A 26,116-nucleotide genomic window follows, 5' to 3' on the forward strand; every position below is an offset into this window, starting at 1 on the left:
AAAATGCATGTTATGCATGTTCCATACTGTATAAAATTTAAATTATGGTATCTTCCTACTATGGAAGAATGGAAGAGTCTTAAGGCAATTTCATTAAAGCCACAAGGAAGTTTGGGCAAAAACATTGCAAAGCAGGCGGTAAGTGAAAACAAAATTGACTTCATTCATTAATTTGATGAATATTATTAAATACCTCCTATCTATATGAAGTGCAGAGATGAAATGGTCCCTGCCCTTGAGGAGTCAACTCACAGTTTGGTAGGAGGAGCCAGATCTGTAAGCAACATGTAATAAAGGATCACAAGTGCTGAGTTAGAAATCTGCTTGGAGTCAGGGTCAGGGCTCCTGGAAGGCAAGGCTCAATGCTGACTGCGGTAGGGGGAGTTGGAGCAGGTCAGGAAAGACAGCAGAAAGAGAGGACTCTGGAGATGATTTTCAGAAGCAGCCTAGGTCAGGGGAAGAGTTTTCCAATTTAATCTGAACAAACATTTACTGAGCACTTACAAAGATAGACCGTAGTCTCTACCTTCATGAAACAGTCTAGCAAGAGAGTGCAGCATTAAGCCAGTATTTGCCTGTGCAATGAGGAAGAAGAGGAAGCAGAGGGTGCCAGGGAAGCTCAGAGCAAACAATGTGGACTCCATGAGGCAGGGTTGTGCCTGTCATGTTCACCACACTCAGCCCTGCACCCTGGAATGTGCTAGGTGCTCGGTGAATGCATTGATGCATAAATGAATAACTAAAACGGATCTGGGGGTCTGAGAGAGGGAGCAAAGGTCTGGAATCATTAGACTACCTGCTCTTCCGTATGACTGGAGAGGAGGAGGGTAGAAGGTTGGAGGGGGGTGGTGAAAAATAAGGCTTAGGAAGAAAGTGAAGTCCAGATCCTAGAGTTAATTACTGAGTTCATGGTTCTTAACCAGGATAGTGCATCAGGATTACCTACGCAGCTTTTAAGCCAAAAAATGCCTGCCCGTCTCACCTCCCTAAAAATTCTGACTCAGTAGGCAGGAGTGGCCCAAGATGTATTTGATGCCCACTTCCAGTTGAGAACCATTGCCCTAGTGGTTTTCAAAGTGTGGTTTCTGGACCAACAGCATTAGTGTCTCCTGGGAATTTGTTAGACATGCAAATTCTGGGTCCCACTCTGCATGTACTAAATTGGAAAGTCTGGGGGCGGAGACCAGTAATGGAAAAAGTGGAGACTGGATTGGAGGCTAAAGCCAGAAAGAGTCGATAAACCTTGGATGAGGGGAATGAGGGAGAAAAAAGAGCCACTCTGATGCTCCAGTTGCTGGCTCGAGGGGGAGAAGGAAACTAGGAGGATTTGGATTGAAATGATTTTCATGTCATTCAACACTTAATAACTCTTGAGCAGCTAGGAAGTGCAGACTGTACTAGGCACTGAGGATGTAGAGACAGTGCGACCCAAAGGGTGGCAGGGGCATGTCAGTCAGGAACGCCTGCTAGGAGAAGTGTCATGGAGGATGGCCTGGGTCAGAAGTGACAGCCAGAGTGTCTCCCACAAAGGAGACAGTGTGTACACACAGCTGGAACCAGCCAAGGATCCCAGGAAGACTAGACTGGCAATTTTCCAACAGTATTCTGTCAGCAGTTGGGAGAATAGGTTGCCATGGGCAATACTAGACAGCGATCAGTTAAGAGGCTATTCCAGTCATCCACGTGAGAAATAGTTAGGGCCTGAGCTAATAAGACAGCAGGAATGGAAACTGAAAGAAGGAAGCTGAAGACAGACCCTGGTCACTGAGTAGATGGGGGGCATTAAGGGAGGCGGGATTTAAGACAGACCTCCATGTTTCAGGCTTTTGCACTCTTGACAGATGGACATGGCATTCACTGAGGTGGGCAATGCAGGGGAGGAGCAGGGGGGCGGGGAAAAGCTGAGTGTTTGGGGCATAGTTCTTTTTACGATCTGCGTAACATCTAAGTAGAAATGCCCAGGAAGCAGGTCTGGAGCTCAGGAAAGTCTTGGGCTCCTCAACCATCAACAAGGACAGTATGGTAACTATGAGGTGGTAGAGGCTGAGAGAGCTAGGAGCTTACCTTGTGGTAGTCTATCCCATAAGATCTACCGCAGGTAGACATAACAGTATCTCTAAGAATGCTCGTTTTAAAAGGTATGGCTAATAGGAACGTTTTTATTTCAGTTAGACTCTTTCAGGCTCTATTATAGAAGTCTTCTAAAATAAAAACTACACCATTGAAAATTCCATGTGATATCTTGATTAGCAGGAATTGAGGACTACAGTTGAATATTATTTTCTGTCTTAAAGCTGCAGGCAACATGTCCTGATCCTAGATATTAGAATGCATTAGGTCTGCTCTGATTGCCTCCCAATGCACAATAAAATTTATTTTTAGGGATGGTCATACATTCACTCTAGTCTAATTTCTTAAAGGAGGAGAGAGAGCATACATGATTAAAAATTAAAGATTGGAATTCAAGTTGGCACTCTGCTACTTTTTAGCTGTGTGACCTTGATTGGGACACTTAACCTCCTCAGTATGCAATATCTCAGTCTGTAAAATAGTAATATTTTATTATTCCTATTATTATTATTATTTTATTATTCCTATTATTAAGTGGACTGATTATTATCCCAGTCTACTTCCCATGCTTTGTGCAGCACAGAACTACAATAATCAATAAGAAAATGTCTAAAATACCTGGAATGTAATAGATACGTGAAAAATTAGTTAACGAAATATGCATCAGAGCAACTACTGTGTTGCAGGGAGTTGTATGAGGTGCTAGGAATGGAAAAAATACATATGACTTAATCTCTACTGTCTAGTGAGGGAGAAAGACAGAGACACTCAGATACAACCTTATGAAATGATGGTCAAAATTCCAGATAGACAGTATTATGGGGATACTTAGGAGGCTTGCCTAATCCAGCCTGGCTAGAAGGGGTCAGGGAGGTTTATGGGAGGAGGGAACATCTGAGCTGTCTTAAAAGATGCATAGATACTAGCCATTAGGAAAAGGTTAGGTAGGATGAGGGTGAGGATTTCAGGTGTGTATGTAGGGGTGTGTGTGTGTGTGTGTGTGTGTGTGTGTGCGCACGCGTGTGTGAGCGTGTATGAGCGTGCACGCACGCACATATTAAGGGTTACCATAAATAATAATTTGAAGCAGAAGGGCATGGAGATGTTTCCTGGCTCTGCTTCCTGGGATCAGGAGGGAATCCCAAGGGAGCTCTTAGAGACTTCTGTTCTTGTGGTAAAGTTCTAGAAGATACTTCAGTCTCAGTCATATGCCAGGCTTCCTCTGGTTGTAGGGGAATTTGGGCAATGTCTACAGATGGATATGTAGTTAAGGTTTATGCTCTGTGTGTAAGAATACAGGAGTATTCACCCTGTAAGGTTTTAGCGTAAATTTTACTTCCAAATACAAACAGTATATATAGGTTATTTCCAAGCACAACAGGCTGAACTCAGTGAACTTTAATTAGACAAAAGGCTAAACGTTCAGCAGGAAAGATGAGTCCATTTTCCTTTAGGAAGAGAAGTATCCCTGGATCAGTGTGAAAACATACACAGATATATATATATACACCATATATAAAAAACACTCCCAAAGAAGAATGATATTGACAGATGAAACAAATATATCACTATTTAAAACATTGCTTGATTAAAGATCAAATTTGATTCTAAATTAATTAAGCAATAAGATACACTGAATGACTGTAACTACCTGAGAAGCGATATAATCACCCCTGGATTTCACTGCAGCAGGGTGATCTTTCTAGTTTTCTGTTGAGCAAAAGGCCAAAAATATCTCTGTGCAGTTTGATGAACATTCATGCTCACTCATATTCTCCCTCTCTCTCTCTCTCTCTCTCTCACACACACACACACACAAAGACACACACACACAAAATGACCATTTGGAATTTCTGCTCGATGGGTGTTTTTGGAACATTGCTACATAAAATGTTTTCTTTTTGGTACACACCAGCCATAAAATGAAGTACTATCTCTTCCGTGTGCCAATGTTGAGAACACTTTTGCAGATATATCACTAGACAGCCCAAAGAGATCTTATTTCCACCCTGCATTTCTATTTTCTTCCCCTGATTCTTCCCCTGTCTTAAACTAATGAACAGCCGCTCAGTGTTCAGTTCCAGTTCTTTTTGCACCTTCTCTTGTGCTGTCGTGTTATTGAACAGTAAGATCTCAACACAGCCTGTAGTCAAAGGAGCCAAAAGTGCCTGACTACCTTCTGAAAAACTGATATTCTAGGCACTATGTGATTATTAAAATAGGTCTTTCTGGGCTGAAAAAAAAAATCTCAGCAGTATAAATGTATTCATTTGGGATCATGATATTATATCCTTCCAATGTGCAAATACATTAAACTAATTTTAGACCTAGACAGTCTTCCACTTCAGTAATCTAATGCCATCCATGCCAGGAGCCAACGAAGGGTAAACCAGAGAGGCAGTGGCATAATTTCTGGGGAAGTATTATTTCAAAGTTAACAAAGTTAACAGTAAAGTCAACAATTATATATTTATATATATATATATCCTTTCCATCTTAATAATTTTCAAACAATTTCTGTACTGCTTTGGAGAGTTTATGGGGTCTGTTGAAGAAGGAGAGAGGTATGAGGGAACCTAAGACAAATCTAATCTACCTCATTTTAATGTGCAGAGCTTAATTCTTTTCTTTAAAATTTATTCTTTTATACATTCCCCCATGTCTTTCACAAAGGATTTAAGTCAACTTACAAAAATATTTACAATAAAATAGAATAAATATTTGACTGAAGTAAGTTAAGCAAAAGTAAAATATGTGTAAGAAAACAAACAAATGCATATTCTATGCATGTCCTCAAGAAGGGCAATGATTTGGCTCTAAGCTTTCCACATCCAAAGAAAAGAGTGAAATCTCATCCATCAGAAAATTCATAGTGTCCTAAGATTAAAAATAATATATAAAGCTGGGGAAACACAGCTGCTTATGCCATTGAGTCCTGAGAGGAATTTCTCCTGTAGTTCTTCAAGGAGAAGATAGGCATCTGTGATACTACATCCCTATAAGAGAAAACAAATTCCCAAGGCAGTTTTTTGATGTAGGCTGCAGAAGTGATGGCAAAGCACAATTCAGTAAGAGCCGTTCTATGAGTAACCAGAACCTTGTAGTCTGAGCATAGCACTCTGTGGCCAGGGTCAGCCTTGATGGAGGAGATAGACAAAGTCATTTTGGGAGAGGTCTCCATATTAAGTCTGCTACCAGGTTTTTGTTAGGGATTGGGTGGCCGAGAGTTATTTCTAGGTTATTTACCTCTTATCCTAACCCTGAGGGTAAATATTCTCTGTTGCTTGTTAAATCTTTGAAAAACAGGGAGGCCTAGGGTGGAGTAGACCTTTTACCAAAGGCTGAGCTGCCCAACGCTCACCAGTGTGCCAGTAGCAAGTCTGGATCCAGCCCCCTCTAACACACAGACAATGACATAGGAAGGTTTATATCTTTTTTTTTTTTTTTTTTAAACAACATCATCTCTTGCTTTGTCTTCGGACGTATGGCTTCTCCCATTTGTGTTAGAATCACTACTGTCAGAATGTTTTCAAGCTTTTTGGCTAGAACTTAGTCCAGTGTATTATCTGAAAATTTAGAGAAAGATTTGACTTCCTGACAGCCTAACAGAATCCTCTAAATACGTCTAGAAATTTACATTAATATTTCTACTTTTATGGCTAATCCTGGAGGTTAGAATTTTTTTGCTTTATGGCTTTTATTTTAATAACAAGTGTTTATGGACAGACTGTCCATGAGACCATGAGAAAGTGGGGCCAAACATTAACAAATCTGTAGGGTTGATCTTATTTTTCTTAGACATTTTCATATGTACATGGGTATATATGAGAATTGAGAAAATTACTGCTGGAAAGAACTCCATATTCCTTTTTATTTATTAATGGCAAAGGCAGGCTGCTTTTCTCATGAGGAAGTGGCTCATGAATTTTCATTCAAAATAGTAAATTAGTGTCCACACTTTAATATGTTTAGAGTGGAAAGGGATTCTACATGCAACTGTGCATATCAGATTTCATGTCTGGAAAGCTAAATTTTATTCTTTAATGATATTATGATTGGGCTAGGTGCCACTCTTGTATCTCCCTTTTGTACTTACATGACACATGGAATAGAGGATGATGGGAAATTCTAATCTATTATTAGTATTTTACTTCAGTAATATTCTTAAACTATTTTTTTTACAAGATTTTGTTACTATTACCTTTAGTGTCATTTTTGAAAACCAGAGGCAAACTTCCTTGAGCAAATAATGTGAACAGTGAACACTTAGTGAATATTTGGGGAAAGAATCAATATGCTAAAGAAGCTAGGAAAATTGGATCATTTAACAGAAGTTCCAACATAGACAAGCTGGTATCTCAGGAACCTATCTTGTGTTTTTGGATGTGTTGGTGTGAAATGAACCAGTAAGTTTACAAAAGATGGATTCTTAAATGCTCCAAAATATGTATTACTCAGCCTTAGGTAGAAAAACTTCCAGGGCTTTTTAGTATTATTTTTTCTTCAACTGATAGTTGCTCTATTTTGATGATTTCTTCATTTGGTGTCTGGTTTAATCAAAATTCCTTAGTGGACCAAGCTGGAACCTCATATATTCACACACACCTCCCATTGATTTCACTTGGGTGAAACTTTATCTTTTAAGCAAAGTTTAAGTTGAAATGTTGAGTTAATGATGCTCACTTTAAATACCAAAGGCTGAATGCATTTATGTATTCAAACACTTAGCTGGTTAAACGTAACTCCCTCCAGGGTTTAGAGGAAGGATCATTTCTGAGACTGTGCCAGCCTCACAAATAATATATTGCTATCCAATCTGCAAAAAAATGATACTGAACAGGCTTGTTAGTATTTTATTTCTATGGTGAAAGACCCTGGAATCTTTTTTTAACCTTAAAAAGACAGAGAAAATGGTGGACAAGATGTTGGGAAATACTTTTGGCAATTACCATAGTAGTTAGCCCAAATTTAGAAATAAACTCTAAAGAAAAAATTGCACATTTATTTTTCCATAGCCTTGTCTCTGTCTCTATTAGAATTTCAGACCATGAAATAAACACATAATTCTGTGTTTATCTAACAAAAGCTGACTTTGATTTAGAAGGCTTTCTCCTCTTACCATGATGAAGCTTTTAAAACTCCGAAACTGGTTATATCATACCTACAATAGAATGTCCAACTCTTTTGTTGTGAACCCTTCAGGTATATGGCAATTTAAAGGAAAAATATCTGAAAGAATAGCATTTTGGTCATGTGTTTGATTTATAACACCTTCTTAGAGTATCATACAAGTCTGCCTCGTAACATTTTCATAGAGAGTATAACATATTCATAGAGTACTGAAAAGGTATGCTTTGAGACCTTTTAACATCTAGGAGATTATATATTTGAGTGAATGAGTTGACATGAACCCAAGCACATTTACAAAGAAAATTTTATAAGGAAAATCCCCCCAAAAGAGTAGTACTCGTAGCCTTTATAAGATTCTGAACTACTTGCCACAATTTCAGTCACCTCTCTCTCCCTTTTAAAAAGAGGGCATTTGTCACCAGGACTTCAAAAAAAGGTACCTGGTTCTGAATTCAGCTGATTGAATCAGCCTATTCTTCAAAGGGCTGTAGAACTGTTAACTAGTTCTATGCTACCCCTGATAAATTTACTCATCTGTGATCTTTTTTGTTTTCCTGTATAGTAGCTGGCATTTTCCCTGGAAAACATCTTTTATAAAATCACTAGTATACAGCACACCTTTGCAGGTAATATAAACATAAGAAAGTAAGCTACTTCCTTTATCCAAGGATTTTCCTAATATAATGAGCACGTTAAATTATAGTCATTTCAGAAGGTTTCAAAAAAACCAACAAAGAAATTCTAGTAATTTATTTCTGATTTGCTGCAAAGTTACGTATTTGATTTCACTAAATTTGGAAAACTGTCAGGTTTTTTTCTAAGCTGTGAATTAACACACGGCAAAGAATCTGAAATCAGGCACAAATGCTTAGAAAATGTTTTTGTCTTCAGTATTAGGACCTTATGAGAATGTGTTGTTTAGAAAACACTAGCGCCGATTCTACACTTAATGAAACAAACTATAGAACCAAAGCATTTACCATATTTAACAAACTCAAGCCTAAATATTCTCAGCTAGGATGAAAATAGACTAGACTGGAGGAAGTGTATCTGTGTTAGGTTCATTCACCACTCGCTGGTCTCCAGTGTAGACCATCCGAGAACAAGCCTGAGGTACATTTAACTAGAAGAAATGGCTTTTGTTCTAAGTCCTTTGATAGGGAGAATAATAGGAGGGAACAGCTCAATGGATATAAAGACATGTTAAAGAGCTAGTAAAAAAATTCCATGATTGCGAACATTTTATCATCCCATATGCAGTTTTCATCTATTTAAAATCTACTCATAAATCTCCTTTAATTTTTAATATAGAAGCAGGATGTGAAAGGAATGGGAAGGCAACTCACATTAATTGAGAATATACTGCATATAATCATTTCAAGTAAGCAAATGTACCATTGTATACTGAAGGCAAAATCTCACCTTCAGAATGAATGAAGAAGTCTGTCTATATTGCACTGGTTTGTGTTGGCATTTGGGGATGAGATATTATCTCTATCACATACTGCTCTTCTGAAGTCATTCTGGTCCTACTAAAAGTTTTTGGTTTCATTATCTACATTCATTCATCATCATTTACCAGGTACTATCCTGGGCATTAGGGATACAAAGATAAATTCATACCTTGCCCTTGAATTGTTTAGTCATAATCAAAGTTTCTTTTTAAATCATACATGTATAGAAAAGAAAGCAGGCTTCCTTATTATCTCTTACTGATTGATAATTTATGACACTTCCTAAATACATACTTCCCTGGTACAGCAAGGGAAAAAAACCTGGTTTTAAGATCAGAGTTCAGGCTCTTACACAAAATGCTTGTAGCCTCTCCTAACAAATTAACCTTCTCTTTAGGGAACAACCTCTTGGGATAAATGCTGTTTTTCAGATTTCCTATTCCTCTCCCTTCGTTTGTGCAAGATGACATCTGAGCATATAGCAGGCTTACATGACCTTGTGATTCTGGGGTACAGTGAGGGTCCCTGGCTTAATGTGGCCGCTGGGTGCAGGCTGGCTGGGTTCAGTGAAATGGGTCTTGCCCCTGGCATTATGAGGTTGCTCCCGACAGAGGGCTGTGGCTGTGTTGTTATCTCTTGGCTTGGTCAGGAGGTATTTCCTGCTGACTAAACCTCATCTCAGCCTTCACTGGCCCAGCCAACTCCCTGAGGTCTGGCTTCAGAGGCCACCCTGGCTCTCCTTGGTTGGGGTGGGGGGGGGGGTGGTCATTGTGTCTCTGTTGCCATGGCAACACCTCTGTCAAGTTCACCAGCTGAACTCCAAGAAACCTCATGGAAGGATGAGAGAACAGGGTAGCAAAGGGAGTCCTGACCACAGCTCTCTGACTACAACATCCCCACTTCAGGTTATTGTGAGGACATTGTTTAAGGCAATCTCCCAGACTTCCTAGCAGGAAACAGAGCTGACATCCTGGTGCTTTTGGCTTTCCCTTTAGGTCTTAGGCCAAGAGAGGGGCGGACACACATTTGAGCACCTGCTCCTCTTACCTTTATTTTGTTCTTATTCTCCAAATCCACTGAGATGGAAGGGGTGAGCTTTTTCCTTCCTTTACCCTTTGCTTTTATTATTCCCCTGGATATTCTCTCCTGTATGCAAGTATTAGGATCATACCCTCCTAATTTGGGGGATGGCATTCCACCTTTCCCCTGTCTTTACGGTCAAAATGTGGGAGGGTGCAAGGAGAGAAAAACAATGAACATAATTCAGGAGGTATTTCTAAATGACTGTGCCCGTCGTGTGAGCAAATGCTTATTAGTCATTCCTTATTAGTCACTCACAGAATGAATAAAGAAAGCCTGATGGTTTATTTATCCCTGCTGCAGTGGTTTTGGCTTATTTGTTAGTATTTTGAAATGGGATACTATTTCAGATTTCACACGTATGCCGTAAGTCCTTGCTACTCCAAGTGAGACCCAGGACCAGCAGCGTTGCTAGTTGCCAACACTCATTAGAAACACAGAATCTCAGCCCCACCCTAGAAGTACTGAGTCAGTATCTGCATTTGAACAAGCTCCTCAGCTATGCCATATGCACATTAGAGTTTGAAAAGCACTGCTCCAGACCACCTTAGCCTTACTGAAGGTTTTGGCTACATCACCTATACCCATCATTGGCATTCAGTAAACATTTATGAATTAATTCTATGTGTTAGCCAATGATAATCCTTGTCCTGGGCACTTATGGTTCTAATCAAGAAGCTTTATAATTATGGTAAAGTAATTAAAATAAACTAGACAATTCTAGATCTAGTCTCCTTCATCACCAGACACACCTTATTTTTTTTAACAAATCTATTAAGATTAAATTGTAAGTTATGAAAAGTGGATGTTCATTTTCTTGGAAAGCAGTCATTTCATGTATAGAGACAGGAACAAGGTGGTAATAAAATGCTCACTTGATAAATTCAGATTCATACCTGAGGCTGCTGCTTCATTAGTACTGATAGGGTTTTGCTCAGTTAGAGTTTGACAAGACTCTAGGATTTCTTTCAGGGGGATGATTTTGGGGAGAAGGACACAGTCATAGTTTTTCATTCTGCGCTTTCATTTTCTGATCACAGTGTTTTAGAAGAATCTGAGCTTTACTTATTCACCAAGCTTTCAAGAGAGAATCACATTAATCCTTTTAAGCTCCTTATTCTAATGATTTATTTTGTTGAAAACCATAGTGATCCTCCTTTGAATTTTAATGATTGCTGGCTATTCAGAGATTCATTGTTTTGACTTCCTGTCCTTACCTTTGTTTCCTACATGTCTGTGGGGAACACCTGTCTCATACTGGATCTGCCCCTGGTTCTCACTGGCTTACCAGAGTCACTCAAGCCTATCCCTGAGTGTTAAGCTGAAATGCTGGCTACTCATCCGTGACAATATATGTAGGATATATGTTTGCAGAGATAGGCAGATAGACAGCAGAGGGACAGATAAATGATTGAGTCATTTCCCAGTGAAAGTAATATTTTGGATATGATAGTATATTGTGATCATTTTAGAGAAATTAGTTGAATTAGTATTCTTAATCATGAATTAAGATGGGATGGGATGCAATATCTGTGGAAAATCTAGTCATAGAGAAAGGGGTTTGAATGTTGAGAGTGCTGTTTTTACCCCAAGTTCTTGACTGTGTAACCTTCACAAGGCACTGACCCTCCATTTCTCAGTCTGTTAAATATGGCAATGCTCTTTTTCAAGGACATAGTAGTAATCATTTTGTTCAAATGCTGCAAATCCTCAGAAAGGGTGAACAAATGGAAATAGCCATGATGTGTCTCAGGTATGAGCATCAGAATTACATGTTACCTTTTCAAAATCTAAGAAACGGCTATGTCACAAGCATGAGTTCCTATTTTGCCCTCTGTTTAACCACACAGAGAATTTTTCCTTCTCTTTTTACAGGTATCACCTAGGAACATCATAGGTTTTCAAGAATATATTATTCTAATATGAGATTTTAACAACTACACTGTATTTATGCATAATACATTCTGTGCCTTATCTTCAGGCTTCTGGACTTCGATTCAGAATATCAGGAGCTCTGGGATTGGCTGATTGACATGGAGTCCCTCGTGATGGACAGTCACGACCTGATGATGTCAGAGGAGCAGCAGCAGCATCTTTACAAGGTTAGAGCTACCCTTCCTGTCTTTACCTTTGCTGCGGAAGATCTGATTAGCCTGACAAGTCTTTCTCTCAGGGTATCTTTTGCGTTCATTGTGTGTATCATGGTGTCTATTAGAATTCCCTTCCCTGTCCCCAAACTCATTTCCATCCCCTGTGTGCTGACAGGCTGCATGGACATCATAATTGCAAGAAAGTTCCCTTTATCACATTCCATTTGGTGTAATTCTATAGAAGGACAAAGATTTATCTTCAAGATGAATAGCAATAAATGAAACTGCATTAATAAGTAGACTGAAACAAAATGAAGGATAAATGGATTGGTAACATTTAACAAAATGTGTTTTTTGTTTTGTTTTGTTTTGTTTTTTTTATTTATTTATTTATTAATTTATTTTTGTCTGTGCTGGGCCCTCGCTGCTGCGTGCGGGCTTCTCTCTAGTTGAGGCGAGCGGGGCCACTCATCTTTGCAGAGCGCTGGCTTCCCACCGCGGTGGCTTCTCTTGTTGCGGAGCAGGGTCTCTAGGCGCGCGGGCTTCAGTAGCTGCAGCACACGGGCTCAGTAGTTGTGGCTTGCGGCCTCACTAGTTGTGGTGCACGGGCTTAGTAGCTCCACGGCATGTGGGATCTTCCCGGACCAGGGCTCGAACCCGTGTCCCCTGCATTGGCAGGCGGATTCCTAACCACTGCGCCATCAGGGAAGCCCACAAAATGTGTTTTGATTGGAGCACTCAGGTGGATTCTATCCACCCCCTCAGATCTTCCCAGAGATAAAAGAAATTTGCCTTCTGTTTGGCTTGCTGCTTCGGGGGTACAGGTCTTGTCCAATTTAATGTTTATTGGTGTTACGTAGCTCAGACGTTGTCAAATTAAGTCAATACATTTGCATGTGATTGAAAAAAACTGGCTTTGTACTCACATATTGATTGTAGGCAATCCATCTAATAACTATCTATATTGTTTTCCATGTCTGTTAATTCACCCCTTGCCTAATGTGTTTTACCAATTCTACTTAAATAGTCTTAGAAGTTCTTACAAAACAACCATGTGATTTTGACTGAAAAAATGGTTGTAAGATTCAGTGTCTGAAAAAGCAGTTGGGGAGGGTAGAGGGACTTTCCACTGAAATATCAGACTGCAGTAAATCTTCCTCATTTAGGCAATTTTTATTGGAGTAATTCTGACAGTTGTCATCCTTGAATTGCTTTGAGCATATGGCATATTTCAAAGAGCAGATTGTGAATCATAAAAAATAAAATTAATAACTAACCACAGAATCAGCAACAGTATAATGACAAGAAACAACTACCCTCTAGCTTTTTAAAATTTCTTATAGAATAAGAAGTACACTCAAGGTCAAATAAAAGTTGTCTTCTTTCTTCTCCAGTTTTTATCATTTTAAGTTACCTTTCCTTAATACATTATTTTAAATTTTACTTCCTCTAAAGAGAGATATTTATTTTCAAGGGTCTGGTAGACTTTAATTAGTGTCCCTCGCGGATCATCTTAGTTAAGAGAAGATATAAGCTCCTTAGGGACTCAGCAAATGGTGATATTTTACTCCCTAAAGAATTCTGTCCAACATTAATCAAGTTTGTTGACTACTAGCTGTTTCCTATATGGATAGCTGTCCACATTACCCACAAAGCTACCATCTTCTGGCATCACATATTGTTAGAATAACAATTTCAACCTAATGTAACCAAAGCCAGGTGATTTCTCATTTCATGCAGGGATCAAGAATTATGTGTGAAAAGTGCCTATAAATCTATATTAATTTAATGGTACAAAAATATTTGTTTCATTCCTAAGACTTAAGCATTAGAAGTCCAGCCAAAAAAGAAAAAAAAAATACAAAAGTTATCTAATCATAAGCCATTATCTCAGATTTTATTTCATCCATGATGCCAAATAACATTTCTTTTCTTCTTGATGCATTTTGTATTTTGCACATAAACCACTATTTTTTTTAGAAACAGTGCTATTCTTTGTCAAAATCACATTCATATAATTTACATCACAATTAATAGGAAAACATTGAACAAAAAGTGCAGTCTTCTTTTACTTGTGGTTTCCTTGTAAGTGCTCTGCCTGAGAATTCCCATTCTGGCATATTGAAGGCCATTATTCCACCCACTTAGTACTTCTGGATTATAGTATTTTTCCAAACATTTTTATACTGGGGCTCTTCATTTGTGACTCATGTCCTCTGTTTCTTCTTTCAGATGCTCAGCATATCTAAGCTCACTAGACTAGCACTGATTTTGCATTAGGCTTGTAAACAAATTAAAGATTATGTTAGAAACCAAGGACAGTGCTATAGGTTTGTGGAGTGTCTCTCTTTATATAAGCTCCCAAATTATTCCAGAGGTTTAGAAACCTCCAAAGCAATCCTGAGGATATTGATGAAGGAGTCATTTAGAACTTGGGGTGGCTCCTGAATTAGAAAAACTGAGGGAAGAAAATTAATTTCAGGTCTTTGCCAAGAATCCCCAGGGATTCTTAGGTTAGGTCAACATTTTCAGTGTCCCATTTCTCTGTTCTAATCTGCTTTTCTAGGAATCAACAAAACTAATGCCTTGGGGGAGGGAGGTGTGGAGCCGGTTGATCACAGAGACCCCTAAAGGCTTTTCAGTTGGTCCCCGGCCTTTCTAGGCTTTCGATACCATTTGAGTCTACCGTAATCATTTTTAATCTTAAAATCTGTTGGCCCTAAAAATTACCAATGCTTCATCAGCATTTTTCACCAAGGGCACCATTGACATTTGGGACAAAACAATTTTTTATTAGTTTGTGCAACCGTTCCTTCCACTACAGGACATTTGTTATTCATGTTTCTCTAGTCATTGTGACAACTCAGTTGGACACCCAACTCATTTCACAGCATTTTCAATCTATCTCAACTTTACCTACATCATCTTCATTTCTTAAAACGCTTGTATAACAGCAAGAAAAATGCTTTGCCCTTGTATTCTTTGTTATTAAGCAAAGCACCTTACATGGTTGATATTGAACTAATAGTTGTTGAGTTAAAACAATTAAGGATGGGATTGAAGCTCATGATCCCTGCTATTAATGTAAAGAATGAGGGTGAAAAACTTTTAAGAGAGACCTTCAACTGAGGGATGGTAAAATTCCAGGAACTGTAGATCAGGACAAAATCATTATTCCTGTTATCATAGAATCTGAAACTTTGTTCTCCTCTCCTTAGGGTGGGGCTCTCTCTGTTTCATCATTCAGCTGATTTCCTGGCATGGATAGGCATGCCCAGACCCCAGTTCTGCATTACTCAGTCCTAGGTTGATGCCTGAAAATCACCTTTGGAAATGTTAGGTTAGAGGAAAGATAGTAAGATGGTCGTCAGTGAGTGTGAAGATTTTTTAGCATTTTCAACGTTAGACACTACCTTACTCACTTTACCTGTTTATTTTATATTCTTGTCTCTGCTAGAAAATCATGTGACCTTAACTCCTATATATGAAACTTCTGATAAAGACCCCAGACTATTCATTCAGCAGACCTCCTGAGTGGAGCACCTGTTATGATATCTTGGTTACCCCAAACCAGCCAAATATTCAAGGAACTTTTAAAGGAAGAGAATTAGGTTTACCAGGCAAAGAATACATAGATACAACCTCACATAATTTAGAACCTTAATATTACAATGGGCTGTAAAGTGGATTGTCTGTTTAAAACATTTCTTGTTATTTTCAGATTGTTAGAAATTTAAGATCATTTTCTTTCTGATTAGTTTTAAACTGCAGGGCCATTAGAACAACCTGATTCTTATTAAAAAGTAACCGCTCCCTTAAATATGTTTTCTTCTTTGTTTGGAGACAGTGAGACATACTGCCAATGTCTTTCCTTCCCCCTTCTCGGTCTGGCTCAGCCTCAGAATGGGGACCTTCTGAAGCTATTTTCTAATAAACATTGGCAGTATCATCAGCTTAGAAAACACAAATGTAGTCTTTTCTCGTTTTTTTCTTCCTCAATCTGAGAATCAGCTCCAAGGAGAATTTACTCCCACTCTCTCATTTTCTTTCTCTTCATTCCTGCTACCTTCCTAAGTAGGACAATTTAATTTGTCAAAAGTAACACCATGATTCTGAAAGTTCAGCTCCTGTTTGGACTAGCGTTACGAAGCCAGAATTCATAATCACAGGGAGCTGTCTGCATGTGCATTAACTATTAATGGAGAAATATTTAAAACCCACTTGCAAAGGAAAAGCTTCGTATTTTCATATCTGCAGATCAAAGGTGGCATTATTCTTGGGTTCAGGGAAGCTCAAGACACCTCCTCCCCCATCCTATATACTTTATAGACTGAGTGACCTGGAAACATCTCCATGACGGGAGAGCTGGGGGCCAGCCGCCTCGCCCTCTGCAGCGGGCGCAGCTGGTTCTGGAGTGCCGTGAGGCTGTGCCCTGTCAGGGGCTTCTTTCCTTGCCACAGGGCACTGCTGTTCTCTGCCACCTGCAGAGCACAGGTGACAGAGCCCCTAGCCGTCTTGGATTGGTGTGGGGTTTCAAGGGTTAATTTCAAGGGCCAAATTCAGAAGTTGTAGGCTGGTGGTTATTGTTATAATTAAACAAGAGCTGTTTTCAGGTAGTGTGAAGCTCACTAAAACACCACATTTATAGATTTGTTCCTCGAGTGAATGGCTTAGCTGCTCCTCATCAATAAAATATTAGATTATATTACTTCTCAGGGGTTAAAAATAACCCTTCCAGCTTAAACAAAAATAACAATATTAACACTCACTTCAACCAAGACCTGTATACTTTCAGGGAATTTACACTGAAGATGCTATACTTAATTTAGAGGGTTGGTTACTCATGTTTTCTGCTTTTATGGGAAAAATGCAAGTGTCCTCTATCTTTCTCCATTGGCATATCTGTAAAAATATATCCTGTGTGAAAAAGGAAAAGAACCATTCATTCTATATAATACAATGCTCACTAAACATATTAATTGCATTTTTATTTTGTTATTGGTTTGAGGTTGTAAGAACTTATAAGAATTCACAGGGGAATAATAAAAATATTTTTAATATATAAGTACAAATCAGAACTGGGAAAATATATGTAAGCTGGATTCTATTTCTGTGAGAAGAGTTAATATGTAGGCACATAGACTATAAGGTCCTACACAATTACTAAAGATGATCCTAAAAGTTTATTCTGGGTTTCCTGGTAGTGAAAGCAAAGAGGGAAATGTGGTCAAATGCTAAATTTACATTTTCCACAAGAAAAACATTATACTTCCTTTGGAGAAATTGTTTATTTTGATACTTAGAAATGAAGATATTTTCTTTTAGGATTTTTTTATATAAGGGGTTAGAATGGTATAGTAGAGAAATGCCTAACCACAATATTTCTTACAAGTAGCTTTCTGAACTTAATACTTCTGACAAATGAGTTAGTTATTTTTTCTCTGACTCTGTTGCCGGGTAATGTTTAGAGATTTTGAGCACAGCTCTCGCCCATAGGTGGCTCCTTTCAATGATAGTGTGACCAGATGGAATTAATGAAAGGACATCGTTATTATATATTGGAAAAGAAGAGGTTATTAGTAAAATGAGAAAGAAACATAAACATTGAAGAGATGGAAAAGCAGTTGAAATTAGTTAATTCAAAGTTAACCAAAGAAAAAAAGAATAAAGGAGTAAATTAAAATCATGGGTAGATGAATGAATAAATAAGAAAATGCTAAAACATCAAATACAAACAAATTTTTAAAACCAAAACATTGAAAGAAGAATTGTTTCAGGAAAAAAAGCCAGATACAAGAAAGGGCTAAATTTTAAAGGAGAAAATGTTACTTTAGAGAATTTGGGTGTGTATTATAAGACAAGCATTATGACTTTTAAAAGAAACGTGTATGGAGTGGGATAAGAAATTCTGGGGAATAAGAAATACAGTGTAAAAGAAGAAAAATGGGACATAATTGACTTGTTATTTTATAACTATTGATGCCAAAATGATGCCAGATGATGCCATAGCTATGAACCAATCATAGAAAACAGATTAATCATGCTATTCCTATATTTTATCAATTCAACCCTCTACAATAGTTCTCTTTCACTTTGTTCTGGACTACATTGATCTAAATAATTTCAGATGTGGCTTGATACCTTTATGACTGAACTTGAGCTCTTAAAAATATAATGGTAGGCTGGTTCATAGTGCAGGTCATAGTAGCTAGGATTAAAATAGAAGAAAATCCATGAACTTTTAAAAAAATTTACAAGAATAGAAGTACATGTCAAAAAATTAAATTCTGTTAATTAAGCCTTATATTGGAATTTCAGTACCAAAATTTTCTAACTTGATTGTTCAAAATGAAGCAAATTACTAGTTATTGAAGCAGTCAAGGTAAAAATGTACCAGATATATCAGGCACAAGAACCTAATGATAATTTTTTACCTCTTTCCCAGTAGATTATTTGTAGAGCTTAATTGTATGTTAGATTAAAACTCCATTAAGATAAGAAGAATATGCTTAAAATCATTATAATATTTCAAAAAACATTATCTAATCTTTTTTAAAGTGATCAGAATGGAAAAACCTAGGCCACCTCCACTGCTATCCAGAAGTGAATTTGTTGTTCCATTTTTATGAAAGTTCAAAAAGTCCTTAGATTAACTGTCATATTAATTTGAGCTTTGATTAATCAGTGTTTGCTTTGAATACTTGAATATATGTATATGTTTTTCTTTCTTTCCTTTTCTTTTTTTTTTTTTTTTTAGAAAGGGCAAAACTTATCCTGAAAATGTTTAGAAGAAAAAGTAGATGGATGTGGTTTCTGAACAATATAGGAAACACTATTTATGCTGGAGCTCATAATACCTATTTTCATTGCTTTTTTAAAAGGAAAAAAAAAAAGAAGGATGTTAAGAGAATAGTATGCCAAGAAATAGCTGGCTCTGTGTGCAGAGGGGCAAGGAAGGGAAGCCCCGCCAGCAGTTTTTGTCTCTGGCGGGTGAGCCACTGTCCGGAAGGTGCGTTGGCTCTCTGGGCAGCCTCTGCTGTATCGTGCTGCTCCTTGTCTCCCTGGCCTGGCCTGCTCTGGCCTAGAGTGGATCAAACAAGCCGTGGGGAAAGTTCCCCTCATTTGCATCACTTCTAGACAGCCCTGTCTTACTCTTTGCTGACAGGAAATCACTGTCTTTGTCACCTTTTCTCAGGGCCCTCCTTTTGGCAGAGATGGGCCATGTGACCACGCTTAATCACAACAACAGGGCTGGCTCAGGACTCAATGACATGTTTTCCTCAGCACTTCAGTAAATGGGGTAGAGGAGTCAGTAGGAAATGACTACATTAATTTTAGAGTGAAAAGATAATTAACACTTGAAGGACTAATGCTACAACCTATGGAATTATTATTCAAATTGAAGTTAATTCATCAAAAACTTGTGAAAACTATCTTCCCTAATGCAACTGTTTAAAAAAATAAACCTTGAATAGTAAGATTTGGGCATGTTGGAGGGAGAGTGGGAAGAAGGCGGGGGAGAGAGGGGCTTTGGGTGGAGAGTGGAGAGAGAAGTGGGGGATAAAGGGAGAGGGAAATCATAGCAGGCATTAGCTATGTTTGAAAAAGCAACTTAAATGGGCTAAAACTTCAACATTTGGGACTGAAGGCTGGAGCATGTAAAACGCTTACTTAGATGATATGAATAGGACACTGGCAAACAAAAGCAGCAGTGTGCTCCTAGAAAACTGTGCTTAAAGGAGTTTCCTTGGCAACAGAAATGCAGTTCCAAAAGTAGACAGAACTTTCCTCAGAAAACATACTATTAATAACAACCTTCCGGAACAACTTGGAACAATTTGACAACTTGGCAATAATAATGCCAAGTGTTCTGCAAATTAATCTAACACATAACTGTTATGTTTCCCTTGCCCATAATTTTGCTGGACTCTACCTAGAACTCATTGCTTTTCAGTGGCACAAGTGTGAAAATTATTTCTAAATGTTGTCATGGAAAAAAGAAAACCAAAAGAAGTGCTAGTGGCCAACAGTCGCCAGTGATTGTGTTCAGCCTTTTGCAACCTACCAGAGAACTTGGTTTAATGAGATGAGTTTATTCCAATTAAAGCTATTACATTTAATATCTCATTCCAACAAAGATACTTTCACAAACAAAACTTGGTAAAGGGTTAACAGCCTGAGATTTGCCGTGATGTGAAGCACATCTTGAGGCCACTGGTTATATAAATGTAACACTTCACTAGATACGTGCTGGGTGTTATTTTTAAAAGCGTCATCATTTCTTGTCAGCCCAGAGAATAAACTAATCTCGGATCTACTTGGCCAATGGGAATCATTTGAATTCTCCTGAAGGCTATACATTTGCCAACCAAGAAAGGAAGAATGTTCCCCTATTCTAACCTTTCTTGAATCCTTGGATCTAAAGGTTAAAAGTAATCAATATCTCATTGTGCTACTTGGTTTCACGGTAATAAGTAATAACCATCATGTTAAAATCCAAATGATTACAGATGGCACTTAAATGAGTTGACCTGTTTGGGAGATCTTATTAATTGCAATCAGGATAATCATTAGAGTTTGCTAATAAAAATTTGGATTAAATTGTGAAAATTTCAGCCTTTAGCTTTTGAAAAATGACTTTTACTTAATTAGATGTGAATGTGCAGTGTTCACCCCCGTGTTAAGCTGAGATATTTGGCTTTAACTCTACATATTTGTAGATTTCTTTCTGGTTTTTATAAAATAAATTAGAGGAACATTTAAGTTCCTTATAAGAAAGGGCGTTTGGTTCACTGCCACCTTTGGCTCCTGAACTGCTCAACACTATATAGATATGTTTCAGATCAGTAACTTAATGGAAATGTCCCTCACCTACTTTTTAACATTTCCTATTTTTAAATTACTTATTTGTAGCGGTTATATTCATATGTAAGCTAATCTGGTTTGAAGCTAGAAAAAAAGTTATATGATGTGTGATTAAACTTTACAGACAACCATGGTAAGAACTGGGGGTTATTTATTTTGTCAAAAATAAGTACCAGAGTTTAAAGATGAAAACCAAGTATTGTCATTGACAAAGGGGTCTTAATATAAAAGGATAAATGTTAGGTTTAATGTTTCATGTAATTACATCAGGAAGGCATTGGTTATCATAACTGTACCTACAAGGAAGTGTATAAGATGCTATTGAATCCAAATATTTCGTCTTTATTATCATTCTAGGTTTTACAGTTTGTTAGGATTTCATGCATATATTCCTAAAGCAGGGAGGTGGGGCTAGAAGAGTACATAAATAATGTTTTAGTTATTTCAAAGGAAGTCCAGGTACCTGTTCAGAATAGGCTGGTGAGCCCTGGCTGGGGATGGGGCAGGGGGCAGGCAAAGCTCAACCATAGTGCTTTTACAGATAAACTCACTAACCTCCTTCCTTTCTGTCCTTGTTTTACTACTATGTCTAACTTTAAATCCCATCCTTAAGATTTATTTCTTTGTGGTAAAAAAGAGTGTACTCTACTGGATGCAGATAATCTATGGGCAGGGGGAGAATAATAGTGAATTAAATGCCAATTTTAACATCTAGTTTAAATGGAAAGACACTGAGAAGGGAAGATAGAGTGGGGAGTGGGTAGAGGGAAGAAATCCAGAAAAGGGACCAAGGACGCAGATGTTACCTACTTCACCATTTGATAAGAAGGGAAGTGTTTGTGTGTGTGTGTGTGTGTGTGTGTGTGTGTTATGAGATAGGAGTAGGATAGAGGGACAAAAAGACTAACATTGGTCAAATGCCCTATGAATGCACTAACATATGTCAGTGCCCTATGTACATTATTGTATTTAATGCTCACAATGATCATGGATTATTTTCCCTATTTCATGTACTCTGAGCCTGAAATACAGTTAAGTGGCTAGCCTGAAAGACACAGAACTAGTTTCTCAGTCAGGTTAGGCTAGGGTTTGCTGAGATAACAACCACCCACCAAATCTCAAAGGTTTAAACCTGCAAAGATTTATTTCTCATGTATTTATACTACACGTCCATCACAAGTTGGCTATGAGCTATCCTTCACATTGCTATTACTCCAGGAATCATACTCATGGACCAGCCACCCTCTTAAATATTCCCTCAATGTGGCAAAGAGAAGAGAGACTTCTGGAGGGTCTCACTCTAGTCACTAAATCTTCTACTTGGAAGAAACACATGTCACTTCCTCTCAATCATTGGCCCAAACTAATCGTATGGCTCCACCTTGCTCCAAACTGAATGGGGAAATGCATTCCTACTATATGCTGGAAGGCAGAAAACTAGAAATATTTGTTGAGCTGCACCAATAACTACCACAAGAAATAAGTAAATAAGTCAGGGTTTGATCCTTGCCTGCTCACTGTTGCCCCATATCCTCTTCTCTACAACAGGTAAAATTCTTGCAAGAACATTATTTCCGCCCTCTTCATGAACTTTTTGTGCTAAGATAGAAAGAAGAAAGTCCTAAATATTTAGATGGTACATCTGCAGAGAAAACATGATGGGTTTGGGCTGGTTCTTTAGCCACTCATCAGCCTTTCTTAAGCACCTCAGCACCCTGGGGAAGTGTTGCCATAACAGGAGGCTCCTGTTATATTCTGTCAGATTCGGGAAAGCCAAGGCTGAAAATATTTATGTCATTTTGGGAGATGCACTAAAGGTAGCATTGCCCGAGGAAGATTCAGCCTCATGGATTCTGTTATTGCCAAAGGGAGTCATTGAAGAAGTGTCCCCATGGAGAGATGCTCTAGAGTAATATCATTTACAGAAAAACCACCTTCCAGTCCTGTCAAGGAAGCAAATTCATTTCTCAGAAACAAGGGCATTCCAAGCATATTTTTAATAAAGTGGGCATTTGTGAAGCTCATACATTCTTAAAATAGGCACTTCTGTGACACTCTATCCCTAATGAGGCACACTGGGGTAAGCTAAGAGGGAAGAGTGGTCTTCCTGCTGAGCCTTGATTCATTTACCTAAGACACAACACACACACATACACACACACACACACATTTTCTTTTTCTAAAGCTAGGGAAGAGTCAACCAGACTAAAATCCTTATTGCTTTTGGGGTTGATTTCAATTTTTCTTCCAAACTTTCTCAGACCACAACTTTCTCCAGTAGGATATCTATACACCCCTGAAACTCGTCTGAATTTACTACTTCGGCTGCTTCTTAAGTGGTTGATTCCATATGCTCATAGACATTTGCATAAAGCTTTGTGATTTGTGATATTCCCCTTGTCACCTCATTTTAGCCATTGAAAACTAGGAAGTCTGTGGAAGAGGTAAACACACACATAGTTATGCATACATTTATGTGTGTTTACACATATGCACACATATATTGTATATGTATTAACATGTTGAATTAAAAGAATCTTTCATCAGCATTGAATCTGGATGAAGTCAGATTCCTTGGACCAGCCATGCTGGCTGTCCCAAGACATTTAAATCATGCATATATAAATAGCTATACAAACTCCTTTCATATCTGCCAAGTTTCAGTCTGGAGCTCATTTCTATGTTATAAATTTTGGCATACTGGATTTTGCTACCTTCATTACAATAGAATTATCCCTTTCAATACTCACAGGTGCCTCCCTGAGAGAACCCTCCTTGAGAATAATTTAGCCATGAATACTTTGTTATTAATTAAATGCATATTTTTAAATAATATGATAGATTTAAACTTTGTGGACTAAATTTGAGAATGAATGATTATAATTTTTGTTAGATTTCACATTCCAAGGGCAGGATTCATGTCTGTGTTGTTTATTGATATAGCTTCAGTGCCTAGCACAGTACCTGGCACAGAATAGAAACTCAATAAATATATGGTGAGAAACATTTTTCCAATAAGGCTTATTTAATAATCTATTAATTAGATCCTATTAATCAGAGCTATGCTATCAATTCATTACTTTTTCAAGGAAACAATCCTATTTTCATGCTGTGGTAATTGAGTCTGAAACTTCATGGCTTCCTCTTACATTGTATATAAAAAGAAAAACAAAAATTTCTCTCCTTGAAAAACCAATGTGCATTAAGGATAGTTCTTAATACTCAGAGTACTCAGATTTGGCCAGGTTGATATCAGGGGAAAAAAACATGGTGATAGGGAAAAAAAGAGGGAGGGAGGAAGGGAAGGACAGTGACATCCATTTCTGAGACAAATGGTACAAAAATGTACAACTAATCACCATAATTCTATGGCTAGTTTCCAACCTTTCAAACCATAGTATTTACTGATGTATTCTTGATTATGTAGACAATCTCAGTACAATTGTTTATACATGTGAGGATAACATGAACCATGCAAATGCGAAGCCTAATAATAGAATAATAAGTATAGGTAAACATGAACAGTCATTTGAAATGTGAGGTATATCAGCACAATTTGTTCTTGTACCATAGTTAGCAGGAGATTTTAGTGACACTTTCATTGTAGAAAATCTGGTTTGACTTCAGATGAGTGTGTGTCTAAAAATTTAATCATGAAGGGGTGAGAAAAATAATAGGAGATTTGGACTTGGGCTGGCTCTTTAATCCAAGTCCGTCATGATGAGGGTGAAGAGGGGAGAGAGTCTAAAAGACTGACTCATCTTTCCAAAGCTATAGCAAGCCAATTCAGAATATGAAATTGAAAAAACTCAATTTCACTTCTATAATGTCAAGAAAAAGCCGAAATGTAATTTCGAAACTTACTCCCACTCTTGTATTTAAAAATTTTATACTCTTCATTATTTAAAAAAATAATCCTCATATATGGTCATTTATACTTTTAGTGATTAATTGTAAGCTTTAATGATTTTAAGCAATAAAGAAAAGGTTAAAAGATGTGCCATTTAAAATTAGAATTTGATAAAGATTTGTGATGAATTCACTTCTTGCCCCTCTTTGTGTCTACTTTGGCATCCTTTTGGGTTTACTGTCTTCCCATTGAACTTTGTCCTTCCTCCTCAGCTTTTCTCAGCTGGGACGTGCTGAGGTTTGAAAATAAGCATGAGGAACACTTCTCTCTGTACGGTTGTTCTCTCCTCTTCTTCACTCTCTACAGCCTGGTGATGCTAAAGACCCATTCCTTGTATCTCTGGTTTTCTTATAAGCCACGAACAAAAATCCTCACGTTCCTGAAAACTTAAATATAAATGAATCTCAACAAGGGAGTGTAGCACAAGAGCTCAGATTTGGCTAGTATTTTATAACCAGTGTTTTGATGATAGTTTAAGAGGCTCCATCCGTCCAAGTTTGGGTTAGAAAAGGAAATAAAGTATAGAAACACTGTCAGAGCCTTTTCTGTTTGCAAAAAGATCCAGGGATACCATGAATAATGCCAGAAATTTCATGTGACGGCCAGCCCTTGCAGGATTTTTGAGCTCACCAAGTTCAGGAAATAGTTACAGAAAGCTGATTGGAGCTCAAAGATTTTTTAAAAAATTAACTGAAGTAAATAATTGTGTTCCCTGTCCATTGTCCACACTGCTGCTCAGACATGTGCCCTCCTGGGGTGGACGTCTCCCCAGAGTTAGGTAATGTTTGACACTCAATAAATACTTTCTGAATTGAATCACCTGCTTAACGAGTGTTTTCTCCTGAATCTTCCAAAGTGAATCCCTTAGAGGTTTTGTACAGTTATTTACCCATGGGAAGTGAGAATTTTACCTGGAGTTTCAGGACTGCAAGTGACCTCAAAACGACCTTCATTTCATTTCCTCTCTTTCAGAGATTGTTTTTTATCCATTCCAGATAGGAGAGAATTTGTCCTCCATTAAAGACCTTTCCAGAGGGAATTCACAACCTTCCATTAAAATGTTTAACAATTCTCACTGCCCTGAAAGTCTTCTTATATCTAGTGTAAACCCCTTCTGTTGTTAGGTTTAATTGTCAAATCGGCCAGAATCCATGCTCCATAATTAAATCTCTTCTATTTTCTAATATAGTCACATATCTGAATCTTCTGCAGTTTTCTTTTCAAGTTAAAAAATCTTTTAAAAATCCTTTATTTCAGTTTTGTCTACACTCCATCTAACTGAAACCACTTCAGTCCTCTTTTGTAGGAGAAAATATGCTAATATTGAGAGACTGCTGGTAAATCCATGTATTTGAGGGGCTTTAATGAGCTCTGTGGATTTCTGCATCAGGTTTTTCAACTTTCTCTTATTAACAGTTAATAAAATAGTTCATGGTTAGTTTGGAAGGGGAATGTGGTCTGTCTGAGATGGTATGACTTACAGTGTATACCTGGGGAAAAAAAGAGTTTAAAAAGAA

General features: G+C 37.8%; 1 protein-coding gene across 4 annotated transcripts in view; it reads left to right on the top strand.

Moving 5' to 3' along the window:
• The window catches only part of AKAP6 (A-kinase anchoring protein 6), a 574,354-nt gene that overhangs the window by 439,113 nt on the left and 109,125 nt on the right, over positions 1 to 26,116 (top strand). For all 4 annotated transcript variants that reach the window (XM_059914067.1, XM_059914068.1, XM_059914069.1 and 1 more), the window contains one exon: positions 11,716 to 11,836. In XM_059914067.1, coding sequence (XP_059770050.1) covers positions 11,716 to 11,836 — 121 coding nt within the window. The remainder of the gene's footprint in view (positions 1 to 11,715; positions 11,837 to 26,116) is intronic.

Source organism: Balaenoptera ricei, chromosome 2 (assembly GCF_028023285.1).
Source record: "Balaenoptera ricei isolate mBalRic1 chromosome 2, mBalRic1.hap2, whole genome shotgun sequence".
Classification (NCBI taxonomy): Eukaryota; Metazoa; Chordata; class Mammalia; order Artiodactyla; family Balaenopteridae; genus Balaenoptera; species Balaenoptera ricei.